The sequence below is a fragment of the Mesoplodon mirus genome (genome assembly GCF_964341445.2).
Source record: "Mesoplodon mirus genome assembly, chromosome: 19".
NCBI lineage: Eukaryota > Metazoa > Chordata > Mammalia > Artiodactyla > Ziphiidae > Mesoplodon > Mesoplodon mirus.
Window position 1 is genome coordinate 54,918,461 of NC_138995.1, and position 18,102 is coordinate 54,936,562.

Genomic DNA, 18,102 nt, shown 5'->3' on the forward strand with positions numbered 1-18,102 from the left:
GGATCAAGACAAGGATGCCCACTCCCACCACTTCTATTCAACAAAGTATTGGAGGTCGTAGCCACAGAATTCAGACAAGAAAAAGAAATAAAAGGTATCCAAATTGGCAGGGAAGAGGTAAAATAGTCACTATTTGCAAATGATATGATACTCCATATAAAGAACCATAAAGACTTCGCACAAAAACTATCAGAACTAAAAAATAAATTCAGCAAGGTAGCAGGATGCAAGATTAGTGTACAGAAATCTGTTGCATTTCTTTATACTAACAGTGAAATACCAGAAAGTAAAAAAAAAAAAAAAAAAAATTCCATTTAAAATCATCTCCAAAAAAAAGTACCTAGGAATAACTTAACCAAGGAGGTGAAAGACCTATATGCTGAAAACTATAAAACATTGATAAAGGAAATTAAAAATGATTCAAAGAAATGGAAAGATATCCCATGCTCTTGGATTATAAGAATTAATATTGTTAACATGACCATACTACCCAAAGCAATCTACAGATTTAATGCATTCCCTATCAAAATACCCATTTCTTGTTACTTCTGAAGATTCCAGGCCTATTATTTTTATTTATTTATTTATTTATTTATTTGCAGTACGTGGGCCTCGCACTGCTGTGGCCTCTCCTGTTGCGGAGCACAGGCTCCGGACACGCAGGCTCAGCAGCTATGGCTCACAGGCCCAGCTGCTCTGCAGCATGTGGGATCTTCCCGGACTGGGGCACAAACCCATGTCCCCTGCATCGGCAGGCGGACTCTCAACCACTGCGCCACCAGGGAAGCCCCCAGCCCTGTTATTTTGTACAGTGTTCTTCAGTTTGGGTTTGTCTGCTCTTTCCTCATGGTTAGATTTGGATTATGCATCTTTGGCAGAAGTATCACAGAACTGATGGTGTGTTCTCCTTGCATTCTGTCAGGTGGAGCAAATGATTTGTCATTACTGATGATGTTTACTTTGAGCAGGTGATTATGGTAGTGTCCACCGGCCTCCTCCCTGTAAAGTTAATCTTTTTTCCTTTAATGAGCCTTTTGTGAGGAGGAACTTTGAAACTATTAAGTATTGTATTACTCTTCAAACTTTCAACTTATTCATATGTTGGATTTCTAGTCAGTGGGTTGTAATCTGTTCTTCCCATTATTTATTTTGAAGCTGGTCCTGGATTTGACCAGTGGGAATTCTCTCAACAGTGGTTTCTGTGTCCTTTGGCCTGTCTCCATCACACTTAGAGCACCTCCTTATTTTCTTCCCAACATCATGTTCCAGGCTCATCTTGCACTTTCGCTGCTCCAGCCCTAAAGTCAGCCATTTCTTCAAGGTGCCCTGGTTCCTTTTAGTTGAGAATGCTATTTAGAAGCCAGAATCTGGGTACTAGATTTGCTCATTGCTGCTGGGGGATGGCTGTCCCTAGGCCCTCTCAGTGGACAGAGTAGGGAATATGTTTATATGCATACATATGTATACATGCACACATGTTTACATCTATAGATTGAAACCATGAGTTCATACAGATATCTCCATTTCAACACTACAGGTTTCATTTCAGCTTATTCACTTTCCATATTTCTAACTCCCTTTTCTGACAGTGAAAAACCTGGGTTCCATTATCCTTAATGTATTTATTGTCAAGCCTTGAACAACATGGGTTTGAACTATGCAGGTCCACTTATATGCAGATTATTTTTCAATAAATATACAGTTGACCCTTCATTTCCATGTGTTCTGCATCTGTGGAAAAGGAGGGTCGATTATGGGACTTAGCATCCTCAGGTATGGGTTCTGAGGTGGGTTCTGGAACCAATCCCCCAAGGATCCCAAGGGACAACTATACTTATTTGATCAAACTCTCTATGTGTAACCAGTCTTCTATTATCACCACCACCACCACCACCTTGATTATGTGATTGCCTGTCTCATCCCACTTGGGCTGTGACAACCCATGCCAGGTCACTCACACACAGACACTTGTCCTTACCCTGCTTGCATTCTGACTCCTGACGTAGGACAACCCTTTTATACTGAAACCCTCCTCATGCTGGTTGACCTTTAGTACCCCGCTCTGGGGCTTCATTTTGTTAAATCTTGACCCGTGAGGATGCATTTTTAGAATATTCTGTGTGATGAAATGGGAAGTCTCCATTAAGCTCTTTTGCTGTATACTAAGGTGCAGTGGTTGCCTTGAGGGAAACCACCTGTGCCGATGTTTGAATTGTGAGTTAAACTAGCTGCTTTTTTCATGGAACACAGTTTTGTTTTTGTTTTTTGTTTTTTTTTTCCCTTGGAAGAATGAGGCAAACTATGGTTCTTTAGGCTTGGGTATTTGGAAAACATTTTCTTGTAAATGAGCCTGTCACTTTAAGAACAACTAAAAGTATTTGTTGCCAATGATAAAATTCAAACTTTTAAGTAAAAATTAGAATTGTGTGAAGCTTATATCTATTATTTTGAGCTTTACAGCTTCCCAATAAATAAAAAAAATTCTGGTGAGGTGATATTATTAATGTGATTTTTTGATATCATGTAATGAAATATGTCAACATTTCAAAGATCTGCATAACTCAGTGAACCACTGTTTTTCAGATAACCAGTACATAGTACAAAATTATGCATGGATAAAAAGTCATCCAAAGTGCAATGGATTTTAATGTAACATAGTATGAAAAGTTCACCAGTATGGTTGCATATTCCACATTGGAACTAATCTTTAAGAAACCACCGTGTCTCAATTTTTACTGTAGTATCAAAGAATAACACCCACAATTACCTGAACAGGTTCATAGACTATTCTGCCATTTTACAATTACACATCTGTGGGAGGCTGAATTTTCTTCATATCCTTCAACCAAAATAGCATTGCTACAGATTGAATGCAAAAGCAGATGTGAGAATCCAGTTGTCTTCTGTTAAACCAGATATTTTCAGAAGATTAAAACTATAATTCATTAATTTTTTTGTTTGGGAAAATTTAATTATTTAATGTTATTTGTTAACATTTAATGATTTATTGTCACTTTAAAATGAATTAATCTTTAAATTTCTATTTTAATTTCTAATATGGTAAATATCAAAAGATATAACCCACATAAACAAAACCTCTTTTGGGTCCTCAGTGCTTTTTTTTTAAAACATCTAAAAAGAAGTTAAACCTGTATTCATTTACTAATACTGTTAAGCATTACACAGAAACATTCAAGTCCAAGTAACTATAATACAAGCCCAATTCAAATTTATTGAACTGTTTGTTGATGCTAAGTTGTATAAAACTGTACTCCTTTTAGTTGACATTTGGTCATCTCAAAGTAGTTGTACTATTAGGTTAGTCAATTTAAATACTGTGGCTTCCTTTTGGATATACACACAGTCTTTACACCCAAATGTAAATGTATACAAAGCAATAAGACATTGTTAATTAAAATAGCAATAATGCAGTTTAATTCATGATTAAAATTACTTCCCACAATCACATCCACAGTACTCATCCACCATTAAATAGCTCAACCAAAATATTATACAATCACCAATAGGCAAAAATACTAGATTTGTATATTTTGTATTTCAAATATACTTATGCACGTGCAAGCAAGGGATTTACCAATATTTAAGAGTATAAGAAATACTGAGACCAAAAAATTTGACCAAACCATACCCTGCTGCTCCAGGGTATGGTTCTTACTTTCAGTATATGGTCTTTGAGAGGCTTCAAATAAATGCTTGGGGATGTTCACTGAGGTCTTCCCATTCAGGTTGGGTTGGCACTCCAGTGTACAACCTCTAGAATCTCTGAGAGTACCCCAGTCACATCGTGGGGAGGCACCTTGTGGATGCATAATGACATTCAGTTACAGATCCAAGGGAGAATCCCTGTATAGATTCCCGGAACTTCTTTGCATGACTTCTTTCTCTGATAAATCTTGAACCACAAATTCCAGTCACCTTAGCAGCCCTGAACTCAGATCCTAATATCCTTTGCCCAGTGACTTGACTAGTGGAAGGGCACATTTTGGTTTAAGAGATCATTTACACAGGAAGATGAGGGACTTGTTAAAGTGATCTTTGTGGAATCCTCCAGTAAACTGTCATATCAGAACATTAATATCACAAGAACTGAAAAATCAAAGCTGAGTTTGTTGTTGGACAGGGGAGAGGCTTGTGCTTAGGAATTCAGTAAGTCTCCTGATTGAGTTCACTTATGGGTATTCTTTTCAATTTGTCTTTATTTCTACTATGAAGGGCTTTTTTTCTGGTAAAGGCAATAAAATGTGTGGTTTTCTTGTTTTCTTTCAGATTTGGAGTCAACATATGAGACCAAAAATACATTTGCAAAAAAGGACATTTTTGAAATAAATTTTCCCCAACAGGAGATAAAGGAAAGAAGTAAAACCCTTGGCTTTGAGGCATTCCTTTTCAAAAATAATTGGAAGTGTAAGAGAAGATTTGAGGGCCTTCAGGGACATCAAGAGGGATACTTCAGTCAAATGATAATCAGCTATGAAAAAGTGCCCACTTACAGAAAACGTAAATCTCTTACTGCACATCAAAAAATTCATAATCAAGAGAAACCCTACGTTTGTAAGGAATGTGGGAAGGCTTGTAGTCATGGCTCAAAACTTGTTCAACATGAGAGAATTCATATGGCTGAAAAACATTTTGAATGTAAAGAATGTGGGAAAGACTTTTTAAGTGCCTATCAACTCACTGTGCATCAGAGATTTCATACTGGTGAGAAACCTTATGAATGTAAGGAATGTGGGAAGACCTTTAGTTGGGGATCAAGCCTTGTTAAACATGAGAGAATTCATACTGGCGAGAAGCCCTATGAATGTAAAGAATGTGGGAAGGCCTTCAGTCGTGGCTATCACCTTACTCAACATCAGAAAATTCATATTGGTGTGAAATCTTATGAATGTAAAGAATGTGGAAAGGCCTTTTTTTGGGGCTCAAGCCTTGCTAAACATGAGATAATTCATACAGGTGAGAAACCTTATAAATGTAAAGAATGTGGGAAGGCCTTCAGTCGTGGCTATCAACTTACTCAGCATCATAAAATCCACACTGGGAAGAAACCTTATGTATGTAAAATATGTGGAAAGGCTTTTTGTTGGGGCTATCAACTTACTCGACATCAGTTATTTCATACTGGCAAGAAACCCTATGAATGTAAAGAATGTGGGAAGACTTTTAACTGTGGCTCAAGTCTGGTTCAACATGAGAGAATCCATACTGGTGAGAAACCCTATGAATGTAAAGAATGTGGAAAGGCCTTTAGTCGTGGCTATCACCTTACTCAACATCAGAAAATCCATACTGGTGAGAAACCCTTTGAATGTAAAGAATGTGGGAAGGCCTTTAGTTGGGGTTCAAGCCTTGTTAAACATGAGAGAATCCATACTGGTGAGAAATCCTATGAATGTAAAGAATGTGGAAAAGCCTTTGGTAGTGGCTATCAACTTACTCGACATCAGATATTTCATACTGGCAAGAAACCCTATGAATGTAAGGAATGTGGGAAGACTTTTAATTGTGGCTCAAGTCTGGTTCAACATGAGAGAATCCATACTGGTGAGAAACCCTATGAATGTAAAGAATGTGGAAAGGCCTTTAGTCGTGGCTATCACCTTACTCAACATCAGAAAATCCATACTGGTGAGAAACCTTTTAAATGTAAGGAATGTGGGAAGGCCTTTAGTTGGGGTTCAAGCCTTGTTAAACATGAGAGGGTTCATACTGGTGAGAAATCCTATGAATGTAAAGACTGTGGGAAGGCCTTTGGTAGTGGCTGTCAACTTCGTGTTCATCAGAGATTTCATACTGGCAAGAAACCTTATCAGTGTAAGGAATTTGGAAAGACATTTACTTGTGGCTCAAGCCATGTTCAACATGAAAGAACTAATAATAATGATAAACCCTACAAATATAAAGAATGTGGGGAAGCCTTTATATGGACAGCTTACTCAAATAAGACAGTTGATGCTTGTGAAACTTTATGATTGAAGAGATGTGAAAGAACATGTTTGTGTGTGTGTACAGACAACTTACTTAACAGGAGGAGAAGTCTTACTCTTGAGAAACGTTATGAATGTAGGGAATGTGCAAAACCTCACCTGTGTATGGACAATTCACTTGATACCAGAAAATTCATACTAGTGAGAAATATTTTGAAAATGAGGAATATGAAAAGGCCTTTTGACTTCTGTATGATCTTATTGAACATCTGTACTGATGTGAAGCCATTTAAATGTAGGGAATGTGTAAAGATCTATATTTAATTCATGGTACAAAGTCTCATAAACATTGGAAAAATTATGCTCATTACTCTTTAAGGGAAGGATCTAAATTTAATTTGGTTCTTGCCCTGCATATCAGAGAATTCATACTGCTGTGAAATCCTGTGAATTTAAGGAATGTGGGAAGACTTGTAGACATGGTAAACATCTTAGAATACATCAGGGAATTAATCCAAATGAGAAATCCTTTGAATTAGAATTGTAGGAAGGATTTTAGACAAGTGCTACTCAAACTATTGGCCAGAGACTTTTTGTCAGTCCATAGATTTGTTACCTGTCAAACATGAGATAAATGCAGAAAGTGAGAGTAAGTGTCTGGAAACTTTTATAGCAATTTGATATTGCCATAACATTATATTTTACAAAAGTATCAGTCGATGAATGATTGGAAATTAAAAACAAAAAGTTTGTCCTTTCATAGATAATTTGAGAGACAGCATTCACACTTTTTAAAACATGATACAAGGGGGCCTCCCTGGTGGCGCAGTGGTTGAGAGTCCGCCTGCCGATGCAGGGGATACGGGTTCGTGCCCCGGTCTGGGAGGATCCCATATGCCGCGGAGCGGCTGGGCCCGTGAGCCGTGGCCGCTGGGCCTGCGCGTCCGGAGCCTGTGCTCCGCAACGGGGGAGGCCACAACAGTGAGAGGCCCGCATACCGCAAAAAAAAAAAAAAAAAAAAAAAAAAAAAAAAAAATAAATAAATAAATAAATAAAACATGATACAGGCCACAATGTGAATTAGAACAAGAAATCTGTCCCTTGTTACCTCCCTGATTAAAGTAGCAGAATATTCATTCCATAGGAAGGTTTGGCCAATGGGGGAATCACAATTTCCTTCTGCCCATAAGAGCATAGAGAATTTATACCAGATATGTTAATTTAGTGAATGTATAGAAGCTTTCCAACACTATTCAATCTTTGTTAAACTTCAGCAAACTCTTCCTAGAGAATAACCCTGTTAATATCACAAATGTAGGAAACACCTTATCCATGGCAGAAACCATACTTATTTTTTTAATTTTTTCGGTACACAGGCCTCTCACTGTCGTGGCCCCCCGTCGCGGAGCACAGGCTCCGGATGCGCAGGCTTAGCGGCCGTGGCTCACGGGCCTAGCCGCTCCGCGGCATGTGGGATCTTCCTGGACTGGGGCACGAACCCGGGTCCCCTGCATCGGCAGGCGGACTCAACCACTGTGCCACCAGGGAAGCCCAACCATACTTATTTTTATCACCATTCTACCTCCTTATTACTCATGGGATGTTGGGCAAACGGCTTATCCCCTCTGGGTATCATGTTTAAAATGCTGGTGATGGTAGCTCTGTAATAGTGCTGTTGTAGAGATTGGATGGATATAGTATGGGTCAAATCATTGGAAGAGTATCTAGTATGTAGCCTGTGCTCAATACATACTATTCTTATTATCATCATCATAAATATTACTACTGGTGAGGTCTTAGGAGAGGAATGCCCGTTTCGTATAATGAATTTAGAAAAGTACCCATAACCACTCATCCATTTGAATTTCAGATAGTGCATTCTGGATAAAAGATCTAGTAAAATGTAAAGAATTTGAGAGGATTTTTATTCATAATTTATCCCTTAAGCTGCATCAAAAATTAAGACTAAAAAGAAACATTTTGGATTTAGTGTTAAGATGTTGGGATTATACCTGGAGAAGAATCAGAGAGAAATGTGAAGCAATTTGCTGTAATGAATCCCAAGAGACAAGTGGTAAGTAAAATTCTCCACTCACTTTTCAAGGTATATTAGAAATTAAAGAGAACAAAAAGAAAACTGTCCATTTTGGAATTCTTTACCAAAAGTTTATTATGATCATTTTTTAGACATTCAGAAAAATTTAAAGGACAATATAATGAACATCCATCTACTCTCTATACGGAATCAAGAATTCTAAACATCTGGCCATTTTTGCTTTTTGAATATATATTCACGCATGGCATTTGGTTGTCATGTCTCTAGATTTTAGTCTTGAACAGACTTTTTGAAGATTTCAGGAAAGCTGTTTTATAGAATGCCATACATTCTAGATTTTGTTCTCTCATAGTGAAATTTAATTTGTACCTCTATCCTTCATATCTCTCATAAAATCAAGTTAGAGGATTAAACATTTTCCACCAGAAAAATTCATAGGAGGTGACATGTACTTTTTATTGAAAGACATCATAAGCAATTAATATCCATTTTCCCCACTATCACCAATGCTATGTTTGATCATTAAGATGGTGATCGCTGGACTTCCCTAGTGGCGCAGTGGTTAAGAATCTGCCTGCCAATGCAGGGGACATGGGTTCGATCCCTGGTCCTGGAAGATCCCACATGCCACAAAGCAACTAAGCCCATGCGCCACAACTACTGAGCCTGCGCTCTAGAGCCCGTGCTTCGCAACAAGAGAAGCCACCGCAATGAGAAGCCTGCACACTGCAATGAAGAGTAGCCCTTGTTCACTGCAACTAAAGAAAGCCCGCGCAAAGCAACAAAGACCCAACGCAGCCAAAAATAAAATAAATAATAATTTTAAAAAAAGATGGTGACTGCTAGAGTTCTCCATTATAAAGATCCATTATACATCTAGTAGGATTAGTGAACCTTGGTCAGCTACTTTTGGGAATGTATAATCATATGTATGTATAAGTTCTGAATCAAAGAGCAAATTGAAACAATTAGAGATTTTGCAGAAAACGATGATAATGAAATGATTGTATATTGGAGCTTGTAGGATGTCCCTGAAGCTCTACTCAGTGGAAAAGTAATACCACTGTTAATATGTCTTGGAGGAACCAAGATGCATCTGGCCCAGATGGAGGGCCAGAACTATACCTTGTTTCCCCCAGTATCTACATGATTCCTGTCACACTGAACTAAGAAGCCAGAAAAAAAACAAATCCTAAACCAAAATACAGAAGCAATCAATATAGCTAAAATTTGAGATTAATGATTAGGAATTAAAGCAGTAGTCTTCGATCATTATTCCTCTGTGAAAAGTCCACTAACCTCAACTAGACTTTGATAAATCTGAACAAGGAAAAATCAAGAAAATTGGCAACATTGTAGAATCATGAATAAGAAAGGAGATATAATTATAGATATGGAGGTTTTTTTTTAAGGCAATACAATGTATTTAAACCTATTTGGACCAATAAACAAAGGAAAAGGCTGAAAAAATTGGTCCAGGATCTCCCTTTTAGAAACAACACTTGGAAATTGTCATCTCCTTAGGTAAAAATTTCAAGACGAAAATAACTAAAAATTTTACTAACTCATCTTACCTGGATAACATAAATCTAGTAACAAAACTAAATGGAGATACCCTCTAAAAAGCAAAAGCTAGATTAACTGAATTTAGGTAAATGTAAAAATTCTAATTAAAATATCAGCAAGCAGAATCCAAATGTAAGATGTAAGATTGTGCAATAGAAAATATATGGGATATCCAGACCCAAAATTTTCTGGTTTAAATGGAAATATAAGCTAACTGACAAAAAATTGAATCAGCACAAGTGTAATTCATTCTGATAGTTTATCTTAGACCTGTATGACTTTTAGAGTAGGAAATCACACACAGCGACTTAATTCTAAGATGAATTTTAATATTTGGAAATCAGAATGCATCTCAAAGTTGGTGGCTTCTCACATTCACTTTCATCTGGGTGGCTGTCATGATTTAGTGCTAGCATCAAAGCATATTAGTTATGATGAAATAGAAGTGTGTTTATATACTCACAGAATTCAACCCTTTAAAAATTACTTATTTCCAAATATCAGTTACATCAAAACTGCATTGGCAAATGTCTGTGGTTCATCTTGGTCATTGTTTTAATCTGCACCCTACCTCTATGTCCATTTTGTGCAGGTAGGCCATCCGTGATATCACTGTACAGTTGTTTACCGGCTAGTGGTTGACAGCATTATTCCACATAATTGCAATTTTAATCATCCAATGTAACACAAAGCAGAATACTTTTGAGTGTTTATAATAGAGTAAAGCATTACCAGTCAGTATTTTACTCCTCCTGGGTGCCATAGTTGCATGTTAACTAGGAGATGTGGAGATCGTGCCTTGTCCCACCAAGCATTTCTGAAATTGTCTCAAAGATCACCAGTACTGGGTTTCCCTGGTGGCGCAGTGGTTGAGAGTCCGCCTGCCGATGCAGGGGACACGGGTTCGTGCCCCGATCCGGGAAGATCCCACATGCCGTGGAGCGGCTGGGCCCGTGAGCCATGGCCGCTGAGCCTGCGCGTCCGGAGCCTGTGCTCCGCAACGGGAGAGGCCACAACAGTGAGAGGCCCGCGTACCGCAAAAAAAAAAAAAAAAAAAAAAAAAAAAAAAGATCACCAGTACTTAAAAATACTTGAAAAACAAAGGGAATTCTCTGGTGAAAGAAGCTTATGAAGCAGCATCTTCTAAATCCCCCTTAGGGAATGACCAAAAGCACCTTATCAGCTTATCAAAAGACAAAAGAGTAGTGAAGAAAATTGTTCAACTTTGTTTAAATTGGTATATCTCAAACTGTACTATGGAAATACCATTTCTCATGACTTATTAACATCTTAGGGATGTGAAGCTGCATTGGGAAATGCTGCCATAACTAAAAGAGAGTCTGTAAAGTTGGAAATTTCAGTCACCAAGTCTGATTGTTAGCTGACAGGATGACAGCATCATGCTCTCAAACAGTTGCCTTCTAACGTTTTCTCTCATTTGTGAGTAAAAATATTTTTGTATCTAAGTAGGCATGGCTCCTGAGTTTTATCAAATGCCATTTCAGTATCCCTTTCTGCAGTGGTGTAGTATTTAATTTGTTAATGTTATAATTTATACTGGCAGACCCTTTGACTTCTTCCCATCCCTGGATATACCCAGGTTAGCCACTGATGTGTGTGTGTGTGCGCGCGCACGTGTCTGTTTTATATGCACTGCTTGATTTCATTTGCTACTATTTTATTTAGAATTTTTACATCTCATGAGTGAGACTGATAATTGGATTTTAAAATGTATTTTTGTATGTTTTGTATTGTGATTACCTGTTCCTTAAAATTGCAGGACTGTATTGGGTTGTTTTGTTTTGAATTGGAGACCCTTAATCGCTCTTCTATTTCATCTGTTTATTTGCTTGTTTTCAAATTTCTACTTAGGACACAACAATTTCTCTGAGTGCCCAGCACAGTTCCTCTAAGGAACCTTCATAGCCGAGATCCACATAAAAGCATTCCAACACTGCCTCTCATTGAAAATCCTTCATTATATGTTCTTGGGTATGCTGTGTTGGGAAGTCAGAGCTCCTTATAGGACTGTTATGACCAAACTTGTCCATGTCTTTCAGAGCATACATGTACACATTTCTTTCTCTATATACTGGAAGTGAAATTGATTGGGTTTGGTTATGAGTATGCCTGTGTTCAGCTTTAGTAAGTTTAGTTCTCCTAAATAGATTTCCAAACAGATATACCAACTGGCACTCCCACCAGCAGTGTGTTTGTATCCTTGACAATACTTGGCATCGTCAGTTTAAGATATATATTTTTTTTCTGCTACTCTGGTAGGTATATAGTGGCATCTGATTGTGATGATTGTGGTTCACATTTCCAATTTTCTGATTGTTTATTGGCTATTTGAATATTTTTGCAATCTCTTCCTCCTTGCTCATACATCATTGGATGCAATAGGTTTGTCTAGTTTCACAAAGTATCTGTACAATTTGTAGGACAGCATTTAACACCTAGGCCATTCTGTGTGTGTGTTCATCCCCCACCAGACAGTGAGCTGGTTGATGGCTGTGATGGAATCAGCTTTGTCTCTGCATCTCCAGCTCCCAGTATGAACCATGTCCTTTACTTGTTTTTTACAGTTAGGATATACTCATCAGAAATTAAAATACCAACCTGGCTGAAGCAATGAGGAAGTATGTTGAGTCATATAACAGGCTTTAAAAGGGAGAACCAGCTCCAGAGATTTTTGATTCATTAGCAAAATGAAATATTCAGAGACTCAGATTCTTTTTCCTTTTCCACTCTGTATTCCCCAGTGTTGGCTGCTACCATGATGGCTGACAGGTTTTTGGACATTCTACACAGCCATGAAAACATCCAGAGGTAAAAATAGGAGAGATCATTTTCCATTCTCTCTCTTAGGAGCAAGGAAACATTTCCCATTAGCCAACAATGTACGTCTGCTCTTAATTGCTAAAATGGGTCATGGGTAGTTTCTGACATAATCACTAATGTTACTTTAAATTGGTCACAGATTCTTGAATGTTTTATTTAAATAAGAAATCTAGCAGACCCATACATTTCATTAACTTTTCATGCATGTATATATAATGAAAGAAAAACCAGAATAAGCCAGATCCTTTATTTTAGCAAAAATTTTACATATATGTGTACATTTCATAAAACATGACAATTTAAATTAAATGTATTTGATTAAGACTACCAAACATAATTACAGACTCTTGAGAGGTTAATGTTTATTTCAGAAAGACAGCAAAAAATCTGAAGTATAAAAGTCTATTTTATTAGTGAGAACATTTACTAGGAACTTTTTATTATCTGATTTTTTGTATCTGTTGGGACAGGGGAAATATTATTGGTCCACCTTTGTAAGGTATTTTTTCTCCCAGAGTCAGAGGAGGCTACTCTTTTAAATTTAACTCCTGGAATTCTGTTAGCTTCAAGACTAAAGAAGGCCAAATTTTATAATGTGGAAATAAAACAAAGGTGAAACTGGAATTTGGGGGATATATTTACCCAGTTCATTTTTATAACACACAGACACAGTGCTAAATTCAAAAGAAACAAAAGTCTTATTCTTTCCCCTTTCCCCAAGCTACACAATGATGTTCTTTAGAGACAACCTCATTTTTCAGCTTCTGTATTCTTGGGGAGATATTCTATATAAATAGCAGACTATATTGCCTCAGAGTAGACATTCAAGATTTGAAAATGTTTCTTTAATACCTCATAATTCAGTGTCAGTCATATACCATTATTACAGATTTCACCAGTCAGAGTTTTAATTCAATTTACTTCCGGTATACCTGAGTGTTTCCTGTGGAGGAAAGGGTCTGCCTCATCTTTGGCCACAATTTTAAAATATGATCCACTCTGGGCTGGTTGCCTTCTGTGCCTGGTGCACAAGAGATACTGTAGTCTCCTCCACCACCATCACTATAGAGATTCTTTTCCCTTCTCTCCTATATTGAATTTCTAGTTTTCTACTCTTTCACCTGGTGGAAATCTTCCAGTTGCTTTCTTAGAAGGGGTGATTTTTGAAATAACTCACGCGGTTAAAAAGGTTATTCTCGGGCTTCCCTGGTGGCGCAGTGGTTGAGAGTCCACCCCGATGCAGGGGACACGGGTTCATGCCCCGGTCTGGGAAGATCCCACATGCCACGGAGTGGCTGGGCCCATGAGCCATGGCCGCTGAGCCTGCGTGTCCGGAGCCTGTGCTCTGCAACAGGGGAGGCCACAACAGTGAGAGACCCGTGTACCGCAAAAAAAAAAAAAAAAAAAAAAAAAAAAATTACCCATCACAGGTTTCATATAATAGGAGCTAGAGCAGAACATTCTGTTGGTGTCCCACCCAACAATCCCTGCCTGTTTTACTCCAGTGAAAACATGCCTATCCCAAGGAGGGTGACTGAAAAAATTATGTTTATGCTTTTCATGTGTCAGGTGCAGAACTAAAAGATTCGTATAATTATCTAATTTAAATCTAGAAACAAAACCCTATGTGTGTGGTAGTAAGTAATATTGCCATTATACCAATAAAGAAAAATAAAGCTTATGCAAGTTAAACAACTTGTCCAAGATTCCTCAACTTCTAAATGGGATGACATGGATTTGATCTGAGAAGGTTTTTTCCAGTGCCTTCAGGGCTTAATTACTCTGTATTATATAAATATTGAAGAAGAAATTATTATCTACTTAAGAGCAAAGATGCCTGAATTTCAAAAGTTTTATAAACCAGTCAGAATTAGTGTCTAATATCAAATGTACCTTTACAAATACTGTGTTTATATTAGATATTGGTATTTTAGGGCATATCTATAATTTTTACAAAATTGCAGAGACATTGCATTTTTGTATGTAATCTATTTTCTCAAAATCTTGTGAGTATCAGGAGAAAAGACAGTCTCTTCAATATTGGTGCTGGGAAAACTGGACAGCTACATGTAAAAGAATGAAATTAGAACACTCCCTAACACCATACACAAAAATAAACTCAAAATGGATTAGAGACCTAAATGTAAGATCGGACACTATAAAACTCTGAGAGGAAAACATAGTAAGAACACTCTTATATAAATCACAGCAAGATCTTTTTTGATCCACCTCCTAGAGTAATGGAAATAAAAACAAAAATAAACAAATGGGATCTAGTGAAACTTAAAAGCTTTTGCAAAGCAAAGGAAACTACAATCAAGAAGAAAAAACAACCCTCAGAATGGGAGAAAATATCTGTAAATGAATCAACGGACAAAGGATTAATCTCCAAAATATATAAACAGCTCATGCAGCTCAATATTAAAAAAACAACCCAATGAAAAAATGGGCAGAAGACCTAAATAGACATTTCTCCAAAGAAGACATACAGATGGCCAAGAAGCACGTGACAAGCCGCTCAACATCACTAATTATTAGAGAAATGCAAATCAAAACTACAATAAGGTATCACCTCACACCAGTTAGAATGGGCATCATCAGAAAATGTACAAACAGCAAATACTGGAGAGGGTGTGGAGAAAATGGAACCCTCTTGCACTGTTGGTGGGAATGTAAATTGATACAGCCGCTATGGACAACAGTATGGAGGTTCCTTAAAAAACTAAAAATAGAATTACCATATGACCCAGCAATCCCACTACTGGGCATATACCCAGAGAAAACCATAATTCGAAAAGACACATGCACCCCCAATGTTCATTGCAGCACTATTTACAATAGCCAGGACATGGAAGCAACCTAAATGCCCATCGACAGACAAACGGATAAAGAAGAGGTGGTACATATATACAATGGAATATTACTTAGCCATAAAAGGGAACAAAATTGGGTCATTTGTAGAGACGTGGATGGATCTAGAGACTGTCATACAGAGTGCAGTAAGTCAGAAAGAGATAAACAAAAACGTATATTAACACATATATGTGGAGCCTAGAAAAATGGTACAGATGAACTGGTTTGCAGGGCAGAAATAGAGACACAGACGTAGAGAACAAACGTACGGACACCAAGGGGGGAAAGTGGCAGGGGTGGTGGTGGTGGTGTGATGAATTGGGAGATTGGGATTGACATATATACACTTATATGTATAAAATAGATAACTAATAAGAATCTGCTGTATAAAAAAATAAATAAAATCCAGAAAAACCCCCAAACATGCTTATTTTAAATAAGGATATAAAGTACTCTCTAGAAAAGTTGTATATGAATTATTTATCACCAAAATTAATTAGGAACTAATAGTACATCAAAATTAAGGTACAGTGAACATTATTTTTATAAAAACTTGCTAGTTTTAAGGCCAATATGGCATATCTTATAACGTTTCTATTTATTTGTCATAAGTTACATATGTTTTCATGTACATTTTTAATTCCTCTTTTATTAAATCTCCATTTCTATCCTTGGCTCACTCTTCTTCACATTGGTGTATTCATCTGTATATTGTTATATAAAAACATTATTCAGTCCAATAGTTTCTCATATTTGGAACAAAAATTTTCCACTTAATTTGCTTTAACTTTGCTCAAGGGGATATTAAAACAGGAGCTTTACTATTTTCATAGGTAAGTTTGTTTATTATTTACTTTATGTTTTCTACTTGGATGTTATGCACCCACACCCAGGATTCTGAAAACTTTCATTTGTATTTTATAAATATATTGGTAGTCTATGTTTCTTTCATTATTTTCTTATTGTGGTAAAATATGTTTCATAACGTTTACCATTTTAACCATTTTTAAGTGTACAACTCAGTAGCACTAAGCACATTCACACTATCACTATCCACCCCCAGAACTTTTGCATCATCCCAAATGGAAACTCTGTACCTATTAAACTATAACTCCCCATCACTCCAGCCTCTGTTCCCCCAAACCTCTGGTAACCACTATTCTACTTTCTGTCTCTGAATTTGACTGGTCTAGGTACCTCATGTAAATGGAATCATACAATATTTGACATTTTGTGTCTGGTTTATTTCACTTAGCATAATGCTTTCAAGGTTTCCATGTTGTAGCATGTATCAAAATGTTACTTCTTTTTTAGGGCTAAATAATATTTCATAATATGTATAAACCACAGTTTGTTTATGCACTCATCTATTGTATACATTTGGGTTTTTTCCACCTTTGGCTATTGTGATATAATGTTGCTATGAACATTGGAGTATAAATATCTGTTCAGTTGTTTTGGGTATATACCTAAAAGTGTAATTGTTGGATTACCTGGTAATTTAAAGTTTTGAGGAATCACCATATTGTTTTCCACAGCAGCTGCACAATTTTACATTCCTATCAGCAGTGCACAAGCATTCTAATTTCTCCACGTCCTCACCAATGCTTGTTATTTTCTCATTTATTTTTAAATTATAGTCATCAAAATGGGTGTGAAGTGGTATCTGATTGTGATTTTGATTTGCATTTCCCCAGTGATTGATGTTGATCATCTTTTCATGTTCTCATTGGCCACTTGTGTATCTTTGTGGAAGAAATGTCTATTCATTTGATCATTTTAAAATTGGGTTGTTTTGTCGTTGTTGAAGTGTAGAAATTGTTTTTATATTTTGGACGTTAATCTCTTGCCCGATAAATAATTTGAAATTTTTCTCCCTTTTTGAGGTTGCCTTTTTTACTATACTTATAGTTACTTTGATGCGCAAAGGTATTTAATTTTGAAGTACAGTTGATCTATTTTTGTCTTTTGTTTCCTATGCTTTTGGTGTCATGTCCAAGAAATCATTGCCAAATCCAATGTCATGAAACTTTCCCCTTGTGTTTTCTTCTAAGAGTGTTACAGTATTAACTCTTACTTTTAGGTCTTTGATCCATTTTTAGTTAATTTTTGAATATGATCTGAGGTAAGGGTCCAACTTCATTCTTTTGCATATAGATATCCAGTTTCCCCAGCACTGTCAGTTGAAGAGACTCTTCTTTCCCCATTGAATGGTCTTAGCCCCTTGTCAAAATCAACTGACAATAAATGTGTGAGTTTATTTACGGGCTCTCAATTCTATTCCATTGACCTGTATGTCTGTCTTTATGTCAGTAACACAGTTTTGATTACGATACCTTTGCAGTATAAGTTTTGAAATCAGGATGTTTCAAAACTTTGTCCATTAAAAAAAAATAACCCATGTGAGTTTCAGCTTGTATTCAGTGCATGTTAAGTGCGTGGCTTTTACAATATGCTCATTAGATCAATATGTTTAGCTTGCAATTTTTGTCTGCCTGGCCTATCACTTACTGAGAGATATGTTAAACCGTCCACTATGTGTATGAATTTGGCTCTCCTTGTGCTTCTGGCATCACTCTTCTCTCCAGGTCCATTCATTTTGTAACATCTCATCGGAGCTGACTTTTCAGTTTCCTTTTTCAATTTTCCCCAGTGCAGATTTCTTTAATATTCTTAGATACTCAGCTATCTAAGCATTTGATAGACTGTCTATCAGCATTTGAAATAATAATTTCTCTATTTTACTGAGTGAGCATTTCTAAGTATTTTGTAAGATTTTTCAGGTTACCTAGTTTGCCCCAAATAGAAGTCTCCATATTATTTCATGAAGTCCTGCTAGAC

The 18,102-nt window shown here is 36.8% G+C and overlaps 1 protein-coding gene across 6 annotated transcripts in view; it reads left to right on the forward strand.

Annotated features, from left to right (window-relative positions):
• Nucleotides 1-18,102, forward strand: part of LOC309794328 (zinc finger protein 283-like) — a 58,456-nt gene that overhangs the window by 12,967 nt on the left and 27,387 nt on the right. For 2 of the 6 annotated variants that reach the window (XM_082605664.1, XM_082605663.1), the window contains one exon: nucleotides 4,288-12,046. The exons of the other annotated variants lie outside the window; for them this stretch is intronic. In XM_082605664.1, coding sequence (XP_082461790.1) covers nucleotides 4,288-5,990 — 1,703 coding nt within the window. In that variant the 3' untranslated portion in view covers nucleotides 5,991-12,046. Of the gene's footprint in view, nucleotides 1-4,287; nucleotides 12,047-18,102 lie in introns of those variants that run through there. 6 annotated transcript variants of the gene reach the window in all.